Source organism: Doryrhamphus excisus, chromosome 7, assembly GCF_030265055.1.
Source record: "Doryrhamphus excisus isolate RoL2022-K1 chromosome 7, RoL_Dexc_1.0, whole genome shotgun sequence".
NCBI classification, from domain to species: domain Eukaryota; kingdom Metazoa; phylum Chordata; class Actinopteri; order Syngnathiformes; family Syngnathidae; genus Doryrhamphus; species Doryrhamphus excisus.
The window spans coordinates 5,940,696-5,965,900 of NC_080472.1; the positions used below are offsets into that span (position 1 = coordinate 5,940,696).

The 25,205-nt window shown below is 38.9% G+C and overlaps 1 protein-coding gene and 1 long non-coding RNA gene across 4 annotated transcripts in view; one reads left to right on the forward strand and one right to left on the reverse strand.

Moving 5' to 3' along the window:
• Positions 1-25,205, reverse strand: part of LOC131132593 (uncharacterized) — a 42,336-nt gene that overhangs the window by 11,461 nt on the left and 5,670 nt on the right. For both annotated transcript variants that reach the window (XR_009130404.1, XR_009130403.1), the window contains exons 3-6: positions 17,639-17,774; positions 15,844-15,922; positions 14,148-14,326; positions 3,391-3,425 (exon numbers count right to left, since the gene is read on the reverse strand). This is a non-coding gene — a long non-coding RNA (uncharacterized LOC131132593). The remainder of the gene's footprint in view (positions 1-3,390; positions 3,426-14,147; positions 14,327-15,843; positions 15,923-17,638; positions 17,775-25,205) is intronic.
• bnc1 (basonuclin zinc finger protein 1) lies at positions 1,432-24,360 on the forward strand. 2 transcript variants are annotated; one of them, XM_058078365.1, is made up of 5 exons: positions 1,432-1,799; positions 13,837-13,939; positions 14,116-14,351; positions 17,658-19,696; positions 21,685-24,360. In XM_058078365.1, the coding sequence occupies exons 1-5, from the start codon at positions 1,788-1,790 to the stop codon at positions 22,463-22,465; spliced, it is 3,171 nt and encodes a 1,056-aa protein (XP_057934348.1). In that variant the 5' UTR covers positions 1,432-1,787; the 3' UTR covers positions 22,466-24,360. The 2 variants fall into 2 exon arrangements, with proteins under 2 accessions (XP_057934348.1, XP_057934349.1); XM_058078366.1 differs by lacking the exon at positions 1,432-1,799 and having other exon boundaries at positions 13,892-13,939; positions 14,116-14,209; positions 14,280-14,351.

Here is a 25,205-nt window from a genome sequence, read left to right on the forward strand (position 1 = left end):
AGCAAAGCTTATTAAATCCTACCCCTCCATCTGGTACTTTTACAATCAGTAACTGTTACATTTGTTCACTTCCTGCTTTCCTAATATAGTTTAAGTAGAATAAGTAGTAAAAGTAGTAAGTAGTAAAATAAAATAAAATAAAATAAAATAAAATAAAATAAAATAAAATAAAATAAAATAAAATAAAATAAAATAAAATAAATAACATTTATTATTTTATTGATTTATCATTTTATGTATATTTTTGTGTATATTTTATTTTTGTCATGTACCAAAGTACGAATACAACATACTATTAGTCCAAAAAAGGCATATTAAAGCATATTTGATTTGACATATTTAATGCCTAAATTGGGCATTTTTCAGCACAAACATGGCTGATGTAAGTACAATACAAACATAATGCATTCAGAAGATATTGTGATGAAATGTAGTATTCTACACTAGTCAGTAATCAGTAATGTTTCTGTAATGTTTGGTGACACAGGTTTTTACTGTAGGTAACAGGCACAATGATCATACTTATCTCACAAGCCTTATTTTCTCCGAGTATGTTGACTGTATTGGATAGTAGTAGTGTAATGGTGAGTATAGGGTTGTTACTGCGTGCATAGAGGGCTCTAATAATGTTAAACATGTATTCTATGTTATTCTATGCACTCTACTTTGCGGAAATTCACTTATCATGGTCGAATTTGGAACAAAGAATTATTATCCGTATAAGTCTGGATTCCGTGAAAAAAAAACTGTAACTTTTGAACGACTCGTTCATGACTCGCACATTTGTCTCTGGTACCAATTTAACAATGCGATAAACACCTCATGGCCAATTACAGATGTCAGTATGTATTTTGGTGCAGTAAAAAAGTAGTGAAAGGAAAGTAGAAGTGTGTAGTACACAAAGGTTGAATACCTAGTCGTCCTAAGAAACACTCAGACGCTGACACATTCCTGACGGCACAAGGCCTAACTTGTTATGGAGGCTGTTCGCGGGGCTGTGTTAAGGTGAATCCAGACACACACGCTGGGATGTGTGCACCGAGAGGGGCGGCGTTGATTTAGGCGTTACTGGGAGAAAGGAGGGGGCTGGGTGGGGGGGCGTCGTGATGGGGAATGGTGGGGGGGGGGGGCGAGTCTCCCCTGACTGCATTAGAAGAGCCTCTAGCCTTTGTGGTTCCTTTTGATCAAATCTCTGTGAAAGATGAGTGTCATGCCCTCTTCCAGCCAGCTGTGAGGGGACTGCCCTGTGACTCCAAGGGTGTGTGTGTGTGTGTGTGTGTGTGCACTGCACACCTCTGTGTGTGTGTGTGTGTGTGTGTGTGTGTAGTTTTCAGGCAAGGGAGGGAGCTCCAGAGGTGAGAATGCCGAGTGGGAGGATCTCATTCCAATCCCATGTGCCCAGTTTCTACACACACACACACACGCACACACACATACACACACGCACACACGCGCACACACAGAACATCTTGAGTAGTTTAGTAGCCAGTCCACGGCAACATTAGAGGAGAAAGCAGAGGAGGCGTGTGTTAAGTGAGAGTAAAAGCGCAGACATCGCTTTGCTTTTGTGTGGAAAAGGTGTTTACTGTGTATCAGTGTGTATGTAAATATATATGTATATATATATTTATATACAGTACTATGTATATATGTATTGGGTGTTGGATGGGTAGGCTCTTTTTGCAATAGTGCGCGTGCAAGCAGGGGAGTTGGAAAGAGTTGTTTTGCGGGACAGCCAGGGAATGGCCAACGCCGTGGTACCCTTGGAAACATCTGACTGACCGACAATGGCGGAGGAGGTAAGAAGGCACCTTTCTACTCATTCCTGCTTTCTGACACAACTTTTGGGTACAAGGTAGTGTGCAGGAAGGCAGAAGTACTGCAGCATATGATACTTTACTTGTGTTGTGCCGTTTAGATAAGTCGTTTTATAGTGCTTGAATTGGCCGTGCCGTGTTTGTTACATCAAGTACATCACTAGTATGTGATGCACTTGTGATTGACTATATGATTTACTTGTACTACATGATACTCATCTTTTGTATTTTAAGATATGTGGCTGTATTTCACATACCTGTGCCAGCCTAACACTGCTTATCTTCATAAAAAAGTGCATGTCCTGATAAAAAGTCTTCTTAAAACGGCAATATATATGTATTTATTGCAATAATTCGCCTGACAAAGTGATGGTATTGTCATTATGAAACGTAAATCAGACAACAGCATCCTTATCTACTCGGTTTGGGATCTATTTTCCTGACTTTCCATTCAAAAATGACAACAGAAAAATACAAGAAGGCTTACCAAGTTCCCAAGATTCACATCCAGTTTTTAGTATTCTGAATATATATATATACAAAATATACTGTATATACAATACATACAGTATTTCATCTGTAAATTTGGAATATCATTCCAACATTGTTGTAGTTATTCGCTACTTCCGCATTTTCAAACATGACATCCAAGCACACTCCAAATAATTCCCACATTTCTGTACTTCCAAATATTCCAATTGGAAATGTTGATGGTGCATTCAAGTCATTCCAACACCAAAACATTCACCTCATTCAAATATTCCGCTTAGATCGTTCCTCATCTCCAAAATTCTCGGTTTTCCCAGAAATGTGCATGTTTCCGAGACACAAATTCCCATTGGTATGAATGTCATTTCGTCACATTTGTGAACACATTCCGGCATCAAAATATTTGGAATAACTATTTCAAGCAAATAACTCATTAACAATGAATTGTTGGATGGTTGCTATCCGATGAATTGACAACTCTTTTGGTATTCAATTCCTCCTTTTCTTGATTTCAGCCTCTCAAATGGGAAGGTTTTTAGTTTCGTAGTTATTCATGAAAGCTGACATATTAATTATTTTTGTGTTTTGGACAAATGTTTTCATGGATCACACATCAGGTTTGACTTCGGAAAACAACAAAGGGCATTTTTACCACTTTTCTGATATGCTGCTGATCAAACCGCTAACTGTTAGTCTTTGCTTCATATTGATTTGGTCCGTCTTGGGCCTAACCGATTAATCCATTGATTGATTAATCCACTAAGAAAATAATTGGCAGAGGCGGCCCTATTACTCATAAAAAATGCATTGCTTTTACTCTGGAATAAGGAAGAAAAAATGAAATGGGAAATAAAATGGATAAGTCAATAGTAAAAAAGACCAAAATGATTATGATAAATGTATAAATAAGCAAATAGGAGTTAGAAGAATAAACAAAATATAGCTTGTACAGCAAATAAGGACAGAGAAAAGAAGGTGATATCTACAGTCATATAGACATTTCTATGGAATGTATCGCCACTACAGTATTGTATCATGTTATCAAAGTTCCTGACACAGTGATGCTGTCGCCAAATGTCCTCACCTGGGATACGACTGTCTGCCTTTGTGTTCTCAGGTCTGCGAGAAAACACAAAAACAGACATTAGCTCTGTGATAGTGTCAATAACGGGAACACATTCTGCATGTGTGGGTTTTTGGACCTGTGTGAGAGTGGACGAATGTTGTGGTTTTACTTGGATCCCGAACATTCATCATTCACACACCGCCTCAAATTCACATATTTTTGGTCAAAAAACATTTTTTTTTAATTTTATTTTTTTTTCATCTGCTGAAAACACCATTCCATTCACAAATACATACAAATAATACATATTGTTCCACGGTTCTTTAATGCACCATAGTTGCATCATTCACACACCGCCACAAATTCACATATTTTTGGTCAAAAAACATTTTTTTTGTCTGCTGAAAACAACATCACATTCACAAATACATAATAATACCTATTGTTCCACGGTTCTTTAATGCACCATAGTTGCATCATTCACACACCGCCACAAATTCGCATATTTTTGGTAAAAATAAATAAATAAATAATTTGATTTTTTTTCATCTGCTGAAAACAACATCCCATTCGCAAATACGTGATAATACATATTGTTCCATGGTTCTTTAATGCACCATAGTTGCTGTGCTACCACAGGCTACACTGAGACGTGTACATAGATCATATTCGTGTTCATAGATCATATTCATAGATCATATTACATTATCATTCATGAGTTCTGAGTAGCTATAATTTATGTGTTTAGTAAGTGTGTGAGGCATACATGGGGATTAAACCTGGATTATGTTGCAAGTACACAATGGCAATTGAAAAGAGAAGGGGAGCTGAATCCAATGCAATAATTACAATAGTCACTTTTATTGAAAATGTTGATCCGAAATTGGAAAAAAACAAAGGAGCGACTTGTAATGTAATGCCTGTTGTTGACGGTGCAGGGTGTACTCCACCCACAGAGTCAGCTGGTGTAGGCTCCATCGCCATCTTGCATGGAAAATAAAGGACGGAGTGGATGGCCATACGGTTGGCTTTAGCAGGTTTTTTAATGGTTACATGAAAGTCATATGAGGAATATTCACCTCAGCCGGTCACTTTAGATGCTAATTAAAACTAGTTTCACATAACCCCGTCATTTGGTCAAACAGGTGGCATTAATCAATCAATACATTTATGAATAAAATCTATTATTATTATAATTATTAACATCATTTAAATTTGTTGTATGTCGTAGTAATCCATGCAAGTAATTCCCAAGTATTTGTGAGTGTCTGCATGTTTTATATTTTATCTTACAGGTAGAATGCATTTAATACAGAATTATTAGATATTTTTTGTGTTGAGAGAAAAGTACATATATTACACAATTATAAAAAATGTATAAGTAAAGAATATATAAAGAAAAGTTTTAAATGCAATGTATTTATTTTTGAAATATTTGTATTTATATTACAATATAAAAAACATAATTTAGTTTCCATTGTAAAAAATACAAATAAAATGTATAAATATGTTCAATTAATGGATTACTTTTAAAATATTTGTATTTATATTACAATATAGAAAACATATTTTTATTAATGTGTTTCCATTGTGGAAAATTCATAAATACAAATAAAAATATAAAAACTTTTTTTAAATTAATGGATTACTTTAAAAATATTAGCATTTATATTACAATACATACAATAAAATCGTTTTTATTTATTATTATTTTTGGAGATACCAGCAAAATGCATGTATTACACAATTATTTTAATAATATATAATAATACTATTTACACTTTTTAATCCAATATACTGTATATAATCTCAATAAAAAACATGCATACCAATTTGTATATATATTAGGGCTGTAAAAGTTAAAGCACTAACGTATTAACAGACGTTTCCTTTAACAACACTATTTTTTGTGTGTGCGATTAACGTGCGCATGTCCTGTTTGACCCTCCGCCCACACCGTAGTTTGTTCAAACGCAGTGGTGGATTTAGCGCCACAAGTGTAAACAAATAATAAATGAGCAGAAATGGAGAAAGAAATTGGTATTTTGAACGATAAGTTTAGCTTCACAGGGCAGCAGATGGCTCTCGCGACAAGAACAGTTATTTTTATGTCATGTCGCTTTGAGTCGTCACGGAGTACGTACGTACGTTGACTGCCAGGGAGAAGTGAGCACTGGCGGTGTTTTTTAATTGTCATTTATACAGTGATACCCGAGCATCTGAGTGTCCCAATTAATGAGTGTTTCTTAGATCTCTTGGTTGATTTTTTGCTTTGAACTGCAAGCTAAAATTTGGGTTATCAGCTTCTATTTACCAGCAGGCATAGCCGAGGACAGCTATTTGGGGGCTTTTGTCAATGTGAGATGTGAGAATGGATTAGCAGTCACCGGGAAAGAGTTTCAAAATATAAATACTGTATGCATGCCCACATAGTACCAGCATTTGGGGGCAAATATGAGGTGAAAGAAAGGGGGTCAAATACAATATAGCAGTTCAGCGTGGTGCGTTCAAGCACCATCAAACAAAGTCGCCGCTTGCATTAAACATGCAAAAACTGGGGGATTTCTGACTGTATATTCTATCCATCCATTTTCTTTGCCAGCATGCTTTGAATGAAACTTTAATACAATGGGCTTTTTTACGGTATCATGTATCTTTAATCATGTATCATGATTAAAGTTGACAACAACAAATTTATCTGCGGTTAATTATGAGTTAGCAATGGACAAAATGCAGTTAATCATGATTTAAATATATTTTAGCCCTTTTAAATGTAATGCACTGATTTATGTTAGGATATACAAAACAGTATCTTTTTTATTTACTATATTTCTTCCATTTTTAGGTAGATAAAAATGCATATACTATGAACATACTTAAAAATATATATATTTTACATCTTTCCTTCAATATACTGCACATAATGTAAATAAAGATATAGAAAATATAGTATATATATTTCTAATAATAATAATAATACATTTTATTTGTATAGCGCTTTTCAAAATACTCAAAGACACTTTACAGAAGAATGGAGTTGAATAAAAGCAAGTAAACAGAGTAAAAAATACATAAAAATACAACATTCATTCGTTAATACACAGTTAAAACATGAGTAAAAGCGGGGCGGGGCACAGCAGTCACTATATTATCATTTTTTATGTTGAAAAAATATATATATATATATGTTAACATTTACTAATCAATATACTGATATAGTCTAAATAAAAAAGTAAATTTAATTTAATTTAATTTGAAAAATAAATGAAATTTAATTTGCATATTATTAGATATAACACAGTATATGTTATGTTCTCTATGAATTAAATTCAACTTTTTGCGTGTCCAGACTCCTGCTGTCTTGTTTCCTGTTTACCTCCATCACTTTCTGTCTCTCTCTTCTTCTTTTGTGATACATGACCCTGAGGCACAACACACACACACACACACACACCCACACCCACTTGTATTCCATTCCACTTTGTGTAGGTGTGTGTGTTTTGAGTTCCAAGCTGGTCAGCCTCATTAGGCTCATGATGGTCCATGCGTGAAAAGGGGTTGGGCAGGGTGTGTGTACTGTAACTGCGCCTGCCTTTTACCCCTTCAGCGTCTCCTCAAGCTGTGCTCCAGCCCTTTTGGACCCAGTCTACTCCCCTAACACACACACACACACACATACAGAAGACAGAAGCCCCCCTCCGTGCATGGATGCTGCCACTAAAAGGCTTGTGAGGATTTGTCAGCCAGATGTGACAAGATTGTCAAGAGGCAGGCGAGGAGAAATGTGATATTAATCACACCGTGGCTGCAAGCCAAACGCTCACATTGGGCGGAGACATAAACTTCTTTATTTCACATTTTCAGCATTTATTTCATTCCTTAAGAGGCTGAAAACTAAGTTGAGGATGTTTACTTCCAGGTATCAGTAGCGCAAAAGTGACTTTTCCACCCCATCGTTGTCCAGTGGGTGTCCTGAATGCATTTTATCCATGCATCAGTGAGTGTTTGTGATGGGTTTGTGTTTGGTACGCTGGAGCCTATCCCAGCTGTCTTTGGGCAAGAGGCGGGGTACATGACATATAGACACTCACATTCATACCTATGGACAATTTGGAGTCGCCAATTAACCTAGCATGTTTTTGGAATGTGGGAGGAAACCGGAGTACCCAGAGAAAACCCCACGCATGCACGGGGAGAATCGAACCCAAGTCTTCCCGATGTCCAACTAACCACTCAACCACCGTGCAGCTCCATTGAAATAAGTTTTTCCAAGTAAAACAATTCCTCATTAAAAGGAGGCACAATCGCATTGGAGACATCTTTATTTTGACTAAATTATGATTGCTATTGTTATTTTCTATTGTTGTCATAGAAATGCTGTATTTTCGCATAAGATTATTAGATTATTAGTCTAAAATCCCATCCTAATGTTAGTGTAAAATCTCAACTTTTTTTCTAGTAAAATTTAAACTTCTTCATAATACTGCATAGTATTTATTTGGTAAAATTAGACATTTTTAGTATTAATGACACATTCTTCTTCGTTCTGTTGTGAAAGTTTTATTCGAAATTATTATGAATACTATCAAGAGCAACTTTTTCTTTCAATATGAAAACTTTCTTCTTGTAAAATTGTAATAATTTCATGTAAGATTCATTTTTTTCATAATATTCTGACTTCTTATACAATACACTTCTCATACAATTTCAGTGATTTGTCATAGAAATGATGACTTTTTCTCACAGTACACAATTTTTTTATGTAAAACTGCGACTTTCATCTTGTAAAAATTTGAATTAATATTTGTATTTCCTTGTAAAGAAATTTTGGTCATATTCTGTCTTTGTTCTTGTCATAAATAGCAATATTTTCTCATAAAGTCCTCTTTTATGTAAAATCCCAACCCTGATCAGAATACTGCACAATATAATAATATAATATACTATAATAATTATAATATTCTGGTAAACGTAAAAAAAAAACATGACACGAACATCTACAGTCTGATGAAATATCACTGTGGGGGAGCGATCGCAATAGAGTCAGCTCTGCTTTATTGATGACCCACCCAATCCAATTCCAACACTCAGACGAACAAACATTCATTCATTCATTTTCTACCGCTTTTCCTCACGAGGGTCGCGGGGGTGCTGGAGCCTATCCCAGCTGTCTTCGGGCGTAAGGCGGGGTACACCCTAGACTGGTGGCCAGCCAATCACAGGGCACATATAGACAAACAACCATTCACACTCACATTCATACCTATGGACAATTTGGAGTCGCCAATTAACCTAGCATGTTTTTGGAATGTGGGAGGAAACCGGAGTACCCGGAGAAAACCCACGCATACACGGGGAGAACATGCAAACTCCACACAGAGATGCCCGAGGGTGGGATTGAGACGAACAAACAAAACCCCCAAAATAATTGACTTTGTAAACTTGTAGCTGATTTCTCTCAAATGCACAACTTCCAAATACAACCTAAAATACATTTAAAAACAAGTTTTCCTCATATTCTCTTTGTTCTTGTCCCCCGCCAAAATGCAGTATTTATTATTCTTTCATGTAAAAGTCCAACTTTTTCTGGTAAAATTCATTTTTTGTCATAATATGAATTTGAGTCAAATTAGCCATACTTTTCAGTCATTCTATTGCTCTCTGTCATGAACGACTATCAGAGTATCTGTGCATTCATGGCCTTATTAATGTTGAATGTGTTTATGAAAATAGTTTCTGAGCTGCTTGATGTCTCAAGCCACATGGTGTTGTTCCTCACGGGTAGCATTTAGTGCTCCACGGAAGGATGGCTTTTCCAGCCCAATTTTTTTTCAGTCTTTGAATCCTGTTCCATAACGCAATGGAGTTCCTGTTCTAAGTCAGTTGTACTTCAAACATTTGCCCCCTAGCCAAAGGGTTTGCCATATTTTTCAGACCTTTTGATTATGCTTACCTTACCCCGAGGGGAAAGTGGAGTCAATCGATCCAATACACAGTAAATACATTACAAAATGTCCTTATTTATGACAGTTGGTTCTGTGATAAGTGAACTTCCGCAAAGTAGGATTCATCATTTATGAAGTGAAGATTTTTGCACTTAGAGCGTAGAAAACCTGTTTGCGACATTCTAAATGGTTTAGAGCTCTCTAGACATGTAATAACACCCCTATAGTCACTTTTACAGTCCTTAACACTTGCACATTATCCAATGTAGTAGACATACTGTAATAAGACAAAATAAGACATAAGAAAAAAGAAGTATTCTCTTCTTTTTGTTGTTATTTTTAAACTCCAAAGGAGTCAGTGCCTCACTAATAAGAGTCCAAAATAAAAACAAGGACAAAAACTATAAACATGGGAGGTGACTTACTGGAGCTAAAAGATATCCAGTGTGTGAATGAACCTTGTGGTTCCGCCCCAGAAACTCCAATCTCGGGGCTGCACATTGGACAAGCTCATCACTCAATAATACTCAATAATAGCATAATAAAAACGGCATTCTTAAATTTGGACTTTTTCTGGTAAAACTGCAACCTTTTGCTTGTAAAATTGTGCATTTTTTCCTGATTTTTTGAAGAAAGTTAGCTTCTTGTGAAGCTGAGACTTCCATCACGTAAACAGGAACTTGTCATTTATTTTTAAATATTTTTTATTTTGTAAAAAGGCTAAAAATATATATGTTTTGTGCTCTTTTGTCCCATTTTTACTGCTTTAATTTTATTTAATGTGCCGCGTGCCAATGATAAGAACAGCCCCCCGGCCGCAGCTTGGACACTCCTGTGTTGTTACAACTGTGTTGTGTGCAGATTTCTTAGCAAAACTTTGGTTGATGCTAATGTTGCTATTTCGGAATAAGTCTCAGGTGGAGCCATTCATGACATGATATGACTGAGAGGTGCTATTATCCCAATATTTCATATTTACTTGAAATAATATATTATACTTGCATCATTCCTCCCCTTCCACTGCGTTGCAGAGACGGCAACTTTTAAATTTGTCAGTATGATGCCACTGCACTCAAGAGTCTACAGGATGTCCAAGTACGCAGCCTTCATTTGTGGTGTTTTGTAATATTTTTATGGTTTTCCATTGTGTTGTTGTACGTCATTGAAGGGCTTAGTTTGTGGAGACTGGACCGATACACACCACTACAGGATTCAAACATAATGTAAGACTGGGTAAACACTATGTTGACCCAGCGGGGGAGCCAGAAATGTTTCATTGGGGCGGCCAAGGCAAAACCATTACTCACATAGGGGTGACAATTAGTTAATACCTCAATTGGTATCAACTAGATGGCCGGAGAGTGCCCAAGGGGTGGCCACCCCGTCCGTACCTTCGCTACTGCTTTTGGGGCATCTATTAGAGCTATTAATAGCCGAGCAGTGCACCGATGGCATGTTTTCAATGCATAGTGTTGGGATTCTGCTCACCATCATGGCGACCAAACCCACACATGGTACAATACGGAATTGTATGCTGATCGGTGCTACTGTTTTAACTCAAGACGTCTTGGTTTCCATGCCCACTCGTGCTGCCACAGAAAACTTCCAATATTAACAGATATTGGCTGCTTCTTCACACGTAAAGTTGTGTGTTGCAGTGAAACGGAACTGATGTTCAGAGCCGTGGTTTTTAAAATTGTCCCACAGACGTGGGGATGACCACTGGGGTGGCCGGAGAGTGACCAGGGATGGCCATGCCCCCCGTAGCTTCAACACGGGTTAGACCAGTTTTCTGATCTTAATTGACAAAACAATGATGACAAAACAGTGGTGAAAGACAAGATCCGGTGTCAGGAAGCCATGGAGTTTTGTTTGCATGCCGTTAGTGAAGACTTTGAATGTGTGTAAGGGTCTCCAAATGGAACACCCTTGGAACGCCTGATCCTAACTTCAAAAATGCCTGTGTAAAATACTCCATTTTGTCTGGAACCAATTCATCACGATAAACAACGGATTAGGTTGCACGGCGGACGAGTGGTTAGCACGCAGACCTCACAGCGAGGAGTTTGCATGTTTGCTTGTTCCCGTTTTTTTCCGGGTACTCCGGTTTCCTCCCACATTCCAAAAACATGCTAGGTTAATTGGCCACTCCAAATTGTCCATAGGTATGAATGTGAGTGTGAATGGTTGTTTGTCGAGATGTGCCCTGTGATTGGCTGGCCACCAGTCCAGGGTGTACCCCGCCTCCTCTTACCCGAAGACAGCTGGGATAGGCTCCAGCACCCCCGCGACCCTCGTGAGGAAAAGCGGTAGAAAATGAATGAATAAACAATGGAGCAACACATTCTGACTGTTGGGAAGAAAATATCAGTTTGTTATTATTTTGGGTATGATTATTTTAAGCACCAAAAAATGTTATGGGGTTATTAATCGCTGTGTTGCTATCAGCGTATACACCATACTTGGTGAAATTCCTGGGGACATGTTCCCTTTTCATAGCCTCTTTGTTGTCAGTAAGCAAGATATCAAGGCCAAGCAGTGCGGAGCCCAGCGAGCCCCCAAATAAGTGGTGTGAAAGACCCCTACCCATTCAGCCAACAGCGCAGGCAGAGCGAGGTCCACCAGTGAAGCTCAGCATGCTGCTGGTGTCTTCTGACGCCCCGCCGCTCATACATTATAGATGTAGAGCGAGAGTGTGAGCTCTTCAACATGAAGCTCTAACAACACCGCCTTTGATCATAAATCTGATGATGCTTTTCCTTCGCTTTCTTGACTGTAAATGCTTTTTTTTTATCATTTGAGTGCGCGAGGGCAAGCGCAAGCAAACACAGACATTTGTATTGTATCAGTGCGCTGGAGCACTCTACAGGGTCCCTGCCAAGTCAGCAGCCAACCACAAAACATGTGTCATTACTGCAATTCAGCCTTCACTTTGACTCTTTCTGTGTGTCCAAGCCTGGTCTTCATGAAAAGATCCATTAGCAGACCAGCTAAACACTCCAATGCTCTCAGCTCCGCTTACCGTGCGCCGTGTGTGTGTGTCTGGTATTGATTGATTTTGATGCATTTGCTGGCCCAGGTATGTCCAAGACCTCTCGTTACATTAAACCCAAGAACTGAAACACACTTGGGCCTGAAAAGGAGCACAAATGACACACAAAAAGAGGCTTTTTTTCTTTTAAGCTTTTGTACAAAGGCCAAGAAAGCGACAGCCCAGTTAGGTTTTTGGACAAACAAGTTGATTTGGCAAAATATAAAAAATATATGGCCGTACAAAAACAAATGTTTTTCGGAATGTACCTGAGGATGACACCTAAGAAACAATACACAAAAGTAGCTACCAAAACCTACCAATGCAAAAAACTACTACGCTGTTACTTTTTTAGTACTTATTTCTTTATTACTTAATTCATTCATTCATTCATTCATGTTCTACCGCTTTTTCCTCACAAGAGTCGCGGCGTGCTGGAGCCTATCGCAGCTGTCTTCGGGCGAGAGGCGGGGTACACCCTGGACTGGTGGCCAGCCAATCACAGGGCACATATAGACAAACAACCATTCACACTCACATTCATATCTATGGACAATTTGGAGTCACCAATTAACCTAGCATGTTTTTGGAATGTGGGAGGAAACCGGAGAAAACCCACGCATGCACGGGGAGAACATGCAAACTCCACACAGAGATGGCCGAGGGTGGAATTGAACCCTGGTCTCCTAGCTGTGAGGTCTGCGTGCTAACCACTCGTCCGCCGTGCAGCCCTCTTTATGCCTATTTCAAAGATGTGCAATGTGGTGTGTTATTATACACTGATAACTATTTTAGGTGATTAAAGCCAGGTGAAAAAAAGAGAAGAATGTTGCATCTTAAGTAGGTTTTCAGCAGCTGCGTTTGACGCCCCTGCACAACATTGAAACCCATCACAACCGTTAATGTTACATTTTTCCGCATCAGAGAATAAAACTTTCTTCCACCTTTCAATGTCCCAAGTTTGGTGCTCTTGTGCTAACTCCAAACAGTCAATTACGTATGTGGCATTGTAGGAGACAAGGACTTTTGTCTTAAAAGCCTTCTCTTGTAGATGCTGTCTGATTGGTTGTTGGACTACACTTGGCATCGGTGACAAACTTCATCTTGAAGGACAGCTAAACTGCCATCAGGAGACAATAACAAGTTGAACACCTGACAGAAAATTACATTGAATCTGTTTTTTTTTTTTTTTTACAAGATTTTGGTCTGAAACTTGTGATGAACAGCCTATTTTACTTTAATGCTCCTTAACATTAAGAAGGTATATAACTGGGAATCGGTTTTCATTCATCTCAAAGCCATGTCAATGCAACAATGAGGAGCTGGAGGTGGTGTGTGGTGTTCAAAGTGTGCTTTTCAGGATGCAAATACACACACTAAATCGGTGTAAAAGGCAAGAACATACTGTAGTACATGTGAAGTATACTTTATGAATCTCACCAAAGTGTTTATCCAATCAGGATTTATATATTTACCCCTTTTTACTAGGCTATCTGTTGCACTTTGGTGAATTGCAACTGCGACAACTTTAAGCCTGGGAAGTTGAAGCGACGGCAGTGTGAAAACTGCAAGCATGGCTGGGTGGCTCACGGTGAGTGTTCACTCTATCTAATGCCGACATATCTTGCTCTTACGTGAAATGCATTGCGGAAGTACGAGTTGTTAATTCACACTTTAATCACACAAAGATTTTTGGGTATTTTTATGATTTCATATAATTTTGCAATGCACTGTACGGTGACTGAAATGTATGTCTATATGTCCTAGCTCTCAGTAAACTGAAGGTGCATCAAATGTACCAGAGCAGCCAGGTGGAGATCGTGCATTCCAATGTGGTGTTTGACATCTGCAGCTTGATGCTGTACGGTACCCAAGCAATTCCCATCCGCCTCAAGATCCTTCTGGACCGCCTTTTCTCTGTCCTCAAACAGGAAGAGGTAATCCAAATCCTCAATGCACTGGACTGGACACTGCAGGACTACATACGAGGATACGTACTTCAGGTAAAAGTCCTACGAAACATTTGTCACTTCAGTGGCAGTACATGTTTGTTTGTTTGTATGTATGTGTTTGTATGTATATGTAAAAAAATTATATCACTTTATAGAATGTATTATTAGCAACAGAATGGTGATCTAAAATGACTATACTCCTGTGGTCCGATCCAATACTCAGGATCATTATCAGTTTGATACTGGCCAAATACACTGGATCAGATATTGGATAACATATCTAAAATGCTTCCAAAAGTCTAAAGAATTATGTAAATGCTGAATTTAACATTGCACTGTCTCCAGTCTCATTGCCATTCCACATCGTGTTTACACGCCATTTTTCTAGCTAGCTAGCTAGATATTTTTCCACCTAGCCTCTGGTCTTCAGACTGACTGCAAATGTGAGTATTTTTTTTTATTACACACAGTGACAATTGGCTTTTAAATCAAACAAGCAATGCGGTTAGTCCGGAGCTCTTTAAGTTCCAAGTGGCTATCACATTCGCAAGTTACGCTTAACAACCTCGCTCCCTTTTATTATTTTAATAATCACGTCTTGTCTTCAAAACACTAGTTGTCTAAGGTACCCATATATTTGTATACTCTTTTCTCTAAAACATGCATCAAAACTAATTCAGGTTTGTGTCAAATAGTATAATGTTAATTTCACACATTTAAAGACAAATTAACCAAAAGTGCCAATAAGGTGTCCCTTATTTATTTTTGCGGGAGTTGGCAGCCCAAAAAGTGATATGACAAATAAAATGTAATTTTCAATTTCAATTTAAAGTAAAATGTATATACCGTATTTTCCGGACTATAAGTCGCACTTTTTTTCATAGGTTGGCTGTTCCTGTGACTTATACTCCAGAGCGACTTATACATGAAAAAACGGTTTATGTTACATAAACACTGGACACCTTTTGTGTTCATGTTTATTTTTTGTGTAGCTGAATAACCATTGTGTTAGCATATCTTACACCTATTCAGCCTGTTCTCTATTCTTTTATTGTTAGAACTTGCCTTCCAAGAGGACGTAATGTCTGTTTTGGTCAAGTAGTTTGTAAAATAAATTACCTGCAAAAATGCGACTTATACTCCAGTGCGACTTATGTATGTTTTTTTCTACCTAATTATGCATTTTTGGCCTTGTGCAACTTATACTCCGGAGTGACTTATAGTCCAGAAAATACGGTATCTGTAATTGACAATTAAAAAAAGCTTACTAAAAATAGAAGGTTAAAAAAAATTAAAATGTTCTAAAAATGGGCAGTAATTTATAATTATGTGATAATCCACGTATCAGCATACATGTACCACAGTTCCGAAAACAAGCCCACAATTTTAAAGTTTTTGTCGTTAAGTTTCAGTTTTGTTTTTGTTTTTCGGCAAGCGACCAGATTTCACACTTGCCCTTGAACGCACCATAATTGGGAATGCATGACTTGAGGTCAACATGACTCATACTAGGTTGCATAAGCAGAAGACGCCAGACACTTACACAGATCAAAGATATTTTGCTGGGAGGTCATCTGGTAATTCACCCACAGCCTTCAATTCTTCTGTATGAACAGTAAAAGCTGTTTAAAACAACACAAGAGGGACAAAGCATGCTTATGAGCTTTCGTACTGAGAAATAACTTTCAATTCCGCATCCCTTGATTTCTGTGGTCTTACTGCTGTGCAGGGTAGATTTGTAAATGTCTCCTCCACCAAACATCCTCTTAAGTTGCGGCCAACCTGGCGCGGAGTCTTCTTGGGCAGACAGCGTCAGCCCAAGCTCTCATGTCAATTACAACATCATCAAGTATTCAAGTTCGGCTGCATTTAATTCATGTTAGCTCATCTAATGGCGGGGGTAGAGTCAGAATCCTCAACAGGCACTCAATGAATGCTCTGTGATGAAATATTAATTATGGTTACAGCACCAAGCTGCTCCTCACTTTCAAAGATGGATAAATCGACATGTGATCACTACTGGGCCGAGGGAGAGGCATTGATCCGGCCGGGCTTGCTTGTTCGATATGAACAAGCAAATATATTTGTGTGATATATTTGAGTGCATACACTGTATGTGTGTAATTTCATTTTCATGCCATCATTACGTTGGATTTATGTGTAAGCTTGTGCAGGTGTAATGGTACAATTACATTATCATTACAATTACATACCTACCTTAAACTACTTAGCTTTTGCATCACTAGCTGTCTTTATTTTTGAAACTCTAGCAGGTAATTCACCAATTAATCCAGTTTTCCAAACATTATACCAGCGATTGCCACATACTGAAAAATCTAAAGATGTGACATGTGATCACGGCCGTGAGAGCGGCACAGTATTTCAATGATTGGTCGTAGTTCTGAAGGATAGGAGATGCCAGGAAATTAGAACAGCCGAAGAGTCCTCTCGCCATATGAATAGCCACGTATACATGGACCCAAATATTCCAATTCCATTCGGGTTATTTGCTCAAACGGGAAGAATGTAACCTTTGTATACACCTCATTCCCAAAGAAAATATATACGTATATGAATATATAATGGGATTCCCAGGGGTGGAATATTCCTTTCCCCAATCCGATTGAGGTATCTTGTACCCGCTCAAACGGAAAGTTGTCAGACTGCGTTCTTCTTCCTGGTGTTTTTCTTCTTCTGTTGTTTATTGGTGGTTGGCAAGCAGCTTTGGTGTGCATTAGCGCCATCTGTGGAACAGAATCTAAACCCTTCTATACGCCATTCACAAGTCCACTTTTATTCAAAAAGAAAATACATATCTATATAAAACATGTGCCGAGCTTAATTATCAAATATCGTTTCCTGTTCCCGGGTGCGTTCTTTCAGCGAATGCTGAGATATGACGTAACACGCAGCTCCAGACGTAAAAAAAATGAAAAAAATGGAGGCGAGCAATTGGCACTGGACTGCTGCGGAAAGTTTGTTTTTGATTCAAACTAAATTTCAAGACTGGACGAAGGAAAAACTGGCAATACGGAGTTATTCCAACAAGTGAAAGAAAAACTGGAGGAAGTCGGTATCACGTGATGTTGGTGTTTACGCTTTACTGCGCATGCCCCATTGACTATTCTGGTTGATTATAGCGCCGCATGTAGACCCGCGATTGGAATATTCCTTTCCATGTATACCATTGCTTTCGGAAAGGTCATTCTGAAAGAGAAATCTCCACATGTAAACGTAGCTAATGTATGAGTGATCCAAGAGACAACACTAATATTGAAACTGTGTGTCTTTCTCTTTCTTACTCCATTCCACCCCTCTACCCTTCCCACTTCCTCTACCGTGTTGTGTTTGTCCCAGGATGTAGCAGGGAAAGTGTTGGATCGTTGGGCTATGATGACATTTGAGGAGGAGATTGCAACCTTGCAACAGTTCCTGCGCTTTGGCGAAACCAAGTCCATTGTGGAGCTCATGGCCCTGCAAGACAAGGAGGGACAATCGGTATTAGTGCCCAGCACTCGCACCAGCTCAGATATCCGGACTTTCATTGAGCGTAACACCCCGTGCACTGCCGCCAACATGTCTACAAACAAAGCAGAGAGGCAAAGCAGCAACAACATGCACCACTTTGAAAACTTCATTAACAGCATGGCCTTCATGCTGCCGTTCCAGCTTTTAGGTTCTGTTCCAGCGCCATTTCTGGGCTCCCCGACAGGTTCACACCAGCAACTTCACCAACAACACCGCCAGTCTTTCCACAGTTCGGTGGAGCCCCAGAGCGAAATACAAGATGATCAAAAGCCGGACAGTGCATTAAGGGAGAACCACCTTCATGTTCCACTTCCTGCGGAAAGCAGCCATGTATGTTCCAGTTCTGTTATGTTCACTGCTGATCTGGACCAAAGTGTAGACAAGCCACTGGACAGTCTTTCCTCGACAACAAAAATTGAAGCTGAAGATTTCTCTACCAGTGACAATTACTCTGATGGGCCCCCCACACCATGCACACCCTCCATGAGCTCTGATGGGACCCAAATGTCCCCTGAGGGTAAGCTGCGCAATGGGAACAGTGGAGGGGGGAACTTTGTAGGAAATGGGGGTGTGGGATCTCTTAAGAAGGGCCGTGTATTTTGTAATGCCTGTGAGAAGACGTTCTATGACAAAGGCACACTGAAAATACATTACAACGCAGTGCACCTCAAGATTAAGCACAAGTGTACAATTGAAGGATGCAACATGGTGTTCAGCTCGCTGCGCAGTCGCAACCGCCACAGTGCAAATCCTAATCCACGGCTTCACATGCCCATGAATCGCAACAACAGGGACAAAGATTTGCGCGGCACTTTGTCTGCCGATGAGGGCTCTCCGAGAGAGAAAAGACCGGAATATGGCTCATCCATCCTAATCTGTTCCCCTGAAAGTCACAAGTCAGTTCCCAGTTACATGGTAAGTCAAGTGGACACATGCCCTAAGATTCACACCAGCTCGTTCCCCAGCATCGGCCAGAGTGGAATACTCTTCCCCAATTTAAAGACAGTCCAGCCAGTCCTGCCTTTCTACCGCAGCCTTGTTACACCAGCAGAACTGGCCAATACTCCTGGGACACTTCCGTCACTCCCTCTTCTGTCATCCTCCGTATCTGTCAAACCTACCACCGTTCCTGACATCTGCAACGCCGACCCCATACCAAAGAAAAAGTCTCGAAAGTCAAGCATGCCAATAAAGATCGAGAAGGAGATGCTGGAACCAGATGAGCAGATGGATATGTGTAGCAACACAGAGGACGACCGAGACAAGGAAGAATGTGTTGATCACCAAGCAGGACAAACACACTTTGATGAACACAAAGAGAACAGAGAGTATTTGGGGGAAGATGGAGAAAGGCAATGTAGAAGGCCTTTGTTCGCCCAGAACTTTGACATGACAAGGGAAGACCTAAAGGAGGACGCACGAGAAGGGAAAGTTGATGCAGAGACCAACATCAGCCGATCACCCCCTTTCAAAAACAGGTTGGTTAAGACCCTCCGAGGGAACCCTTTGGCCAACCAGGAACTCATTTCTAATGAGGAAAGTAATGGGAGAGAGTGTAAAACCCCCTTGCATGAAGATGACCACCTTCCAGAGCTCAAGTGGAGTGAGCACAGCCTGACAAACGGGAGTGCTCTTCAAGTCCACGAGAAGGAGCGATCTGAGGTCTCTGCAGATGACCATGCTGATTCAGGCTCATCGGAGGTGGAGCAAAATGCTGACCAGTTTCATCACTGTGACGTTTGCTCGATGACTTTGGAGAACCCCCACAGTGTCAAGATGCATTACCAAAACGTGCACCTCAAGGAGATGCACGTGTGCACAGTGGATGGTTGCACTGCGGCTTTTACGTCACGCAGGAGTAGAGACAGGTGAGATGAAAGAAGTATTGTTGGTATTGCTTCAAAGCCATATACGTATGTCTCGGAATTATTTAAATGATGGACCAAACATGGTCTGAACCAAACATTTTAAAAAGCTACTCCAATTTGATTGGTTTCAGGCTTGTATTTTTGTCAGAGGAACCAAATAATCGACCCTCGATTTGACCGTGTATTTGATACATATAGTATGTTTACTTACAGTGAGAACCCATTATTCATTCACTCTATTATCTCACATTGCACACTACATCGTCTGATTTTGGGTGGCCAATGATCCCACTTGCCTCATTCAGGACCAGAGTCCACTTGCAAAACGTCCCGGCAGCCTATTGGCTCTGTTCTGGGTTTGGTGTACTGCATTCACACTTGTCAATTTTGGTTACCTCAGCAAATATGAGCTGGAAACATCATATTACAAATATACAACATAAGGTGGCCAGAAATATTTCAATATTGAACAAAGCAAAATTTGTTCTCAATCAGAAATCACTCCACACTCATTATTGCTCTCTGGTTCTACCATATCTTACTTATTGTGTGGAAATATGGGCTAATAACTATAAAAGCAATCTTCACTCGCTAAATGTACTGCAAAAAAGGTCAGTAAGGATAATTCATAATGCCGCCTACAGAGAACATACTAACTCCTTATTTCTAAAATCACAAATACTTCAACTTGCTGATATAGTTCATCTTCAAACAGCTAAAATAATGCAGAAGGCAAAAAATAACCAAATAGCTAAAAATGCCATCCAATACTTCTCTACAAGAGAGGAGAAATATGATCTCAGGGAAGAAGTACATTTGAAACACTTGTATGCTAGGACTACGTTAAAAAGCCATAGCATTTCAGTATGTGGAATCAAACTATGGAATGGATTGAGTAAGGAAGTCAAACAATGCACAACGATGAGCCAATTCAAGAAACAATACAAGCAGTTGATGTTTGCTAAATACAAGGATGAAGAGTCTTGAACCAGCCATGATGTGCTATATATATCACTATATTGACACTTACTATGGTACCCATTATGGCATTGGATGCTCATATCACATCCTACTTCGGTACGTGATTAAAAAAAAAAAACTATATTAGGAAAGCAGGAAGTGAACAAATGTAACAGTTACTGATTGTAAAAGTACCAGATGGAGGGGTAGGATTTAATAAGCTTTGCTTCTTCCTACTCCTTTTGGACATGTGGAACTGGGAACTGATTATGGGATGCACTCAATTGTAATCTGATGCATGTTCAAATGAAATAAAACCATTACCATTAAAATTGATTGACAATGGTCTACAGCCAATCAGGACGCAGAAGACAATGAGTGGTGCAGATGCTGCAATTCCTCTTAAAGGGCCAGGCACGGCCTGTAACAGCGTTCATACAATAAAAAAAATCAAGAACACTAAACAACAACAAAATTCAGTGAAACTGAATTAGCAAAAGGTGAACCACAACACGGCGAGAGAACACTGTAGTCATAAAATATTCATATTTAAGCAAAGTGGATATATATTTTACCTGATTGTAGCATTTTAAAGCTTACTAATGGTTAAGTGAAGTAAAAAACAAATATAAGGCATTCAGAACGCATTACAAGATGTGATGATATGTATTATCATTATTATTTATTATTGTTATTGTATTGTAATAGTGCAGGAAGTACTGTACAGAAACAGGAAGTTTAAAAATGGAACAATGTGTGTATTTTTTCTTATATTCTCTTATTACTGTGTTTACGATGCTACTATGTTGGGTTATAGGAGTATAACAATGACTATAGGAGGTGTCATTTCATTTCTAATTCATTAGAATCATTGTAAATGTTCACGGTTGATTGGTTCCAGACCTGACCATGATAAGTGAATTTCGGCAAAGTAGGATACCTTATTTATGAATGCAATATTTTTGCAGTTAGAGCATAGAAATGTATGACAGTTCATTACATCTAATTAACGACGTTGTTCTCTGCAGACATAGTGCCAATTTGACCCTTCACCACAAGCTGATGACCAAAGACCCCGTCTATACCGGCAACAACCTCTACTCAGCATCATCCCACCGCAAAGACAGCGACTCCATTGGGACGATGGACTACTGCCAGGACCAGTGTGACAGGGATCTCACCTCTGTGATTTGCAGAGGGAAAAACCGCATGGGCTTGGTCTACCCCATGAGCAAAATGCCCACAGCACCAGAAACACCTCCCAAAGGAGACACACAGGGATTACGAGGGGGTGGCGATGGAACAGTGCTGGACTTGAGTACCTCCTCCTCTGTTCCGCCTCATTGCAGCAGCAGCGCTCCGTCCTACTGGGACTCGGATGAAGTTGTTAGTGAGGACGGAGAGGGGGTCGGAGGGGATGTTGAGGCACTCCCTATGGAGGACAGTGAAGAGAGCTGTGATGGGAGCCATGTGGGGAGGCCTGGGGGGGAACAGTCACTGCATGGGGGAGAGAAGAGCTCAGTTTTTGGTGGGGAGGTACAGATCGGGCTCCAAGGAGTGGGGAGCGGGTCTCCAATAACCTGCCACATGTGCCAAAAGGTCTACAGCAACAAGGGAACATTCAGGGCCCATTACAAGACAGTCCATCTCAGGTTGCTTCACAAGTGTAAAGTCCCCGGGTGCGACACAACATTTTCTTCCGTGCGAAGCAGAAACAGGCATAGTCAGAACCCCAACCTCCATAGGAACCTGGTTGTTAGTGCGGGGGCCAAAGTGGAGCAGGAAGACATGGTGGCAGATTTCATGTAGTCCGGTTTTAGAGCACCTAAATTAGCACTTTTTCAATTCTATATTAGTCACACAAGTCAAGAGTTTGAGGGAAGAAGTCGGATAGTACAATCATCCATGTATAACGAAGGTGACAGTGAATTCAATGTAAGTATAGGACTAAACTCCTATATTGTACTGTATTGTATTTGCTTTGCCTTATGGGCCATGTATTTCAATTCACAATGTCCGTTGGTAGTCCCAAGTAAGAAGATGGGAAACTTTTGTTGTTGTCTTTGTTTTACTGTTCAATAATGTAACAATCAAGAACAATTTGTGACGAAACTTGAACTTGTGTCATGTGCTTCATTTTGTCGAATCAACTGTTGGTTAAAGATGTGTACTATTGTGAGTTTGACCAGTAACTTCTTGGAAGTGCTCTGTGATCTATGTTGTTGTTGTCTGTGTTTCCTTCTCAGATTGCTGCACTCTGCAAATGTTGACCAAGACGTTCAGTCCACAGATGGTGTATAAAGGTGTATAAAATCCACAGAGGGGTGTATAAAGAACGCCTAATGTCAGCAGTGTTGCCAGCTCTGCAACTTTGTCAGCAGGCATGGCAATACTGCAAGTATTGATATCAATCTCATACCAAACAAATAGGTAATAAATGCAAGTCATTGATACACGCCTAAACTTAGTTATGCTGCTCAAAACCTCTCTGTTGATGTCATCTCTGATTTTGGATCAACAGTTGCAATAAAAGTGACCATTGTAATTATTAGACTAGATTCTGATGCACACAGGGGTGTCCAAACCGCAGCCAAGGGCTAATTTATTATTGGCCCACATTCTAAAAGAAAAATGTAATTCAAGAAGGAAACAAAAAAGATGGTAAATTTAGTAATTGTACAAGAATCAAGTCAAAATATTAAGAGGAAAATGTAATCGAAAAAGGAAAGATTATAATTTCACAAGAATAACGTCATATAATGACGAAAAATAAAATAATTTTTGAAGCATAAAACCATGGTATTAAAATAAAGCAAAATAATGCTCTAATCTGTGGAAAATATGTTGTGGGAAAAGTGAAAATGTTATGACAATAAAGCCAAAATACTGTGTCATAATTATGAGGAAGAAATAGTAGAAATTGAAAGAAAAAGGTGAGGGAAAAAGGCATTTTAGTAGCATAAAGTTGAATTATTAAAGAAAAGTTACAATGTTATGAAAAGTAAAGTAATCAATGTAATTTTGGGAAAATATGTTGTGGAAAAAATTCTAATGTGACAAGAATAATTTTTAAAAAAAAGTTGTATTCTAATGAGAAAAAAATGTAATTTTAGGAGGAAAAATAATGTCATTTTAGTAGCTTAGAGTTGGAATATGAAGATGTTTTTTTAAAACACAAAAGGTTGTAATATTATGACAAACAAACAAAACAATAAGTTATTTTAAGGGAATAAAGTCATACTATTACAAAAGAAAAAAATTCCAAATATTATTTGTGCAATTTTTTTTTTCAAAAGAACAGCAGCAAAAATGATGATATTAATAATACGCCTTTTCACCTATATCACAAAGCCAGGATGCAACTCCTTACCTTACGTTGCTTTTCAAAATATCACAGTGGTCCTTATCCTTGCATTTTTCAGTATGTGGCCCTTGCTGAAAACGTTTGAACACTCCTGTGTTATTTCTTATTATTCATTTCTCTTTATTTGCCATTGTACACTCGTGACAAAGGAAGCTAACAAGCTAAATGGATAGAAGCACAATCCAGATTTACGCCCTAAATATGCCTCACACACTTACTAAAGCATTGTAAAATGTGTAGGTAATCCCCATTAATGAATGATAATTAACATGATGATGATATTTGCTGTGCAGTATGACAATGACGACGCTTAAACCTTTAAAAACTTGCTGTTTCAGTGCCCTGACTTCCTTCTCTTTTGTCTTGATGTATGGGACAGTGCTTTCATTTATTGCATCACGCCTTTCTGCGTCTAGGGTTCTTGTCAAAATCCTGAGAAGTTGCTGTTTGGCATAGCAAATACGAGCTTAAAAATCACTGAAAAACTCACAGCAAAAAAATCCACGCAGGTGAACAAGACAAGCTCATGACACTTTCCTGTGGATGTGGCGCCCCCAGCAGGAAGTACAAGGTGCACACCAAAACGCACACATACATACTGTATGCTGTATCACCATGTGCTTATACGTATATTATGCATTATTATCACGTCTTTCAATTATTTTCAACGTAGTGTAAACAAGATGCGTTTTCCGCAAAAAAGTTTTATAAATAATCTGTAAATTTGCAGGGTCATGAATGTTGAATTGCGAATACTCACATGATTTTTTACTAGAATTTTTTTTCAAGATCATTGAATTCTTTTATTTTGTTGATCATGATGATATCATCATATTATATGATAATTTAACACAAGACAAACTACAACAAAATAGGATAGTGCAATAACAACAAAATACATAATACAACGATTTCCTTTTACTACATACAATACTTTGAGCAAAGTAAAGTCAATAGTGCAAAATAAGTAAAGCCAAGTGAAAACTATAGACTCTCATTTAAATCCTTCCAAGCCGCCCTGTGTTAAACTATTTATTCCCTGACTTTCGGCAATAAACAAGCAATATATAAATGACATTTTTCTTTTTTCATTTTTGAGCCATAATTTCCATGCATGCAGCTAAGACACTCTATAATTCTACACAGACAACCGCTTACTTACACAAAATAAACCTATTTTTAAAT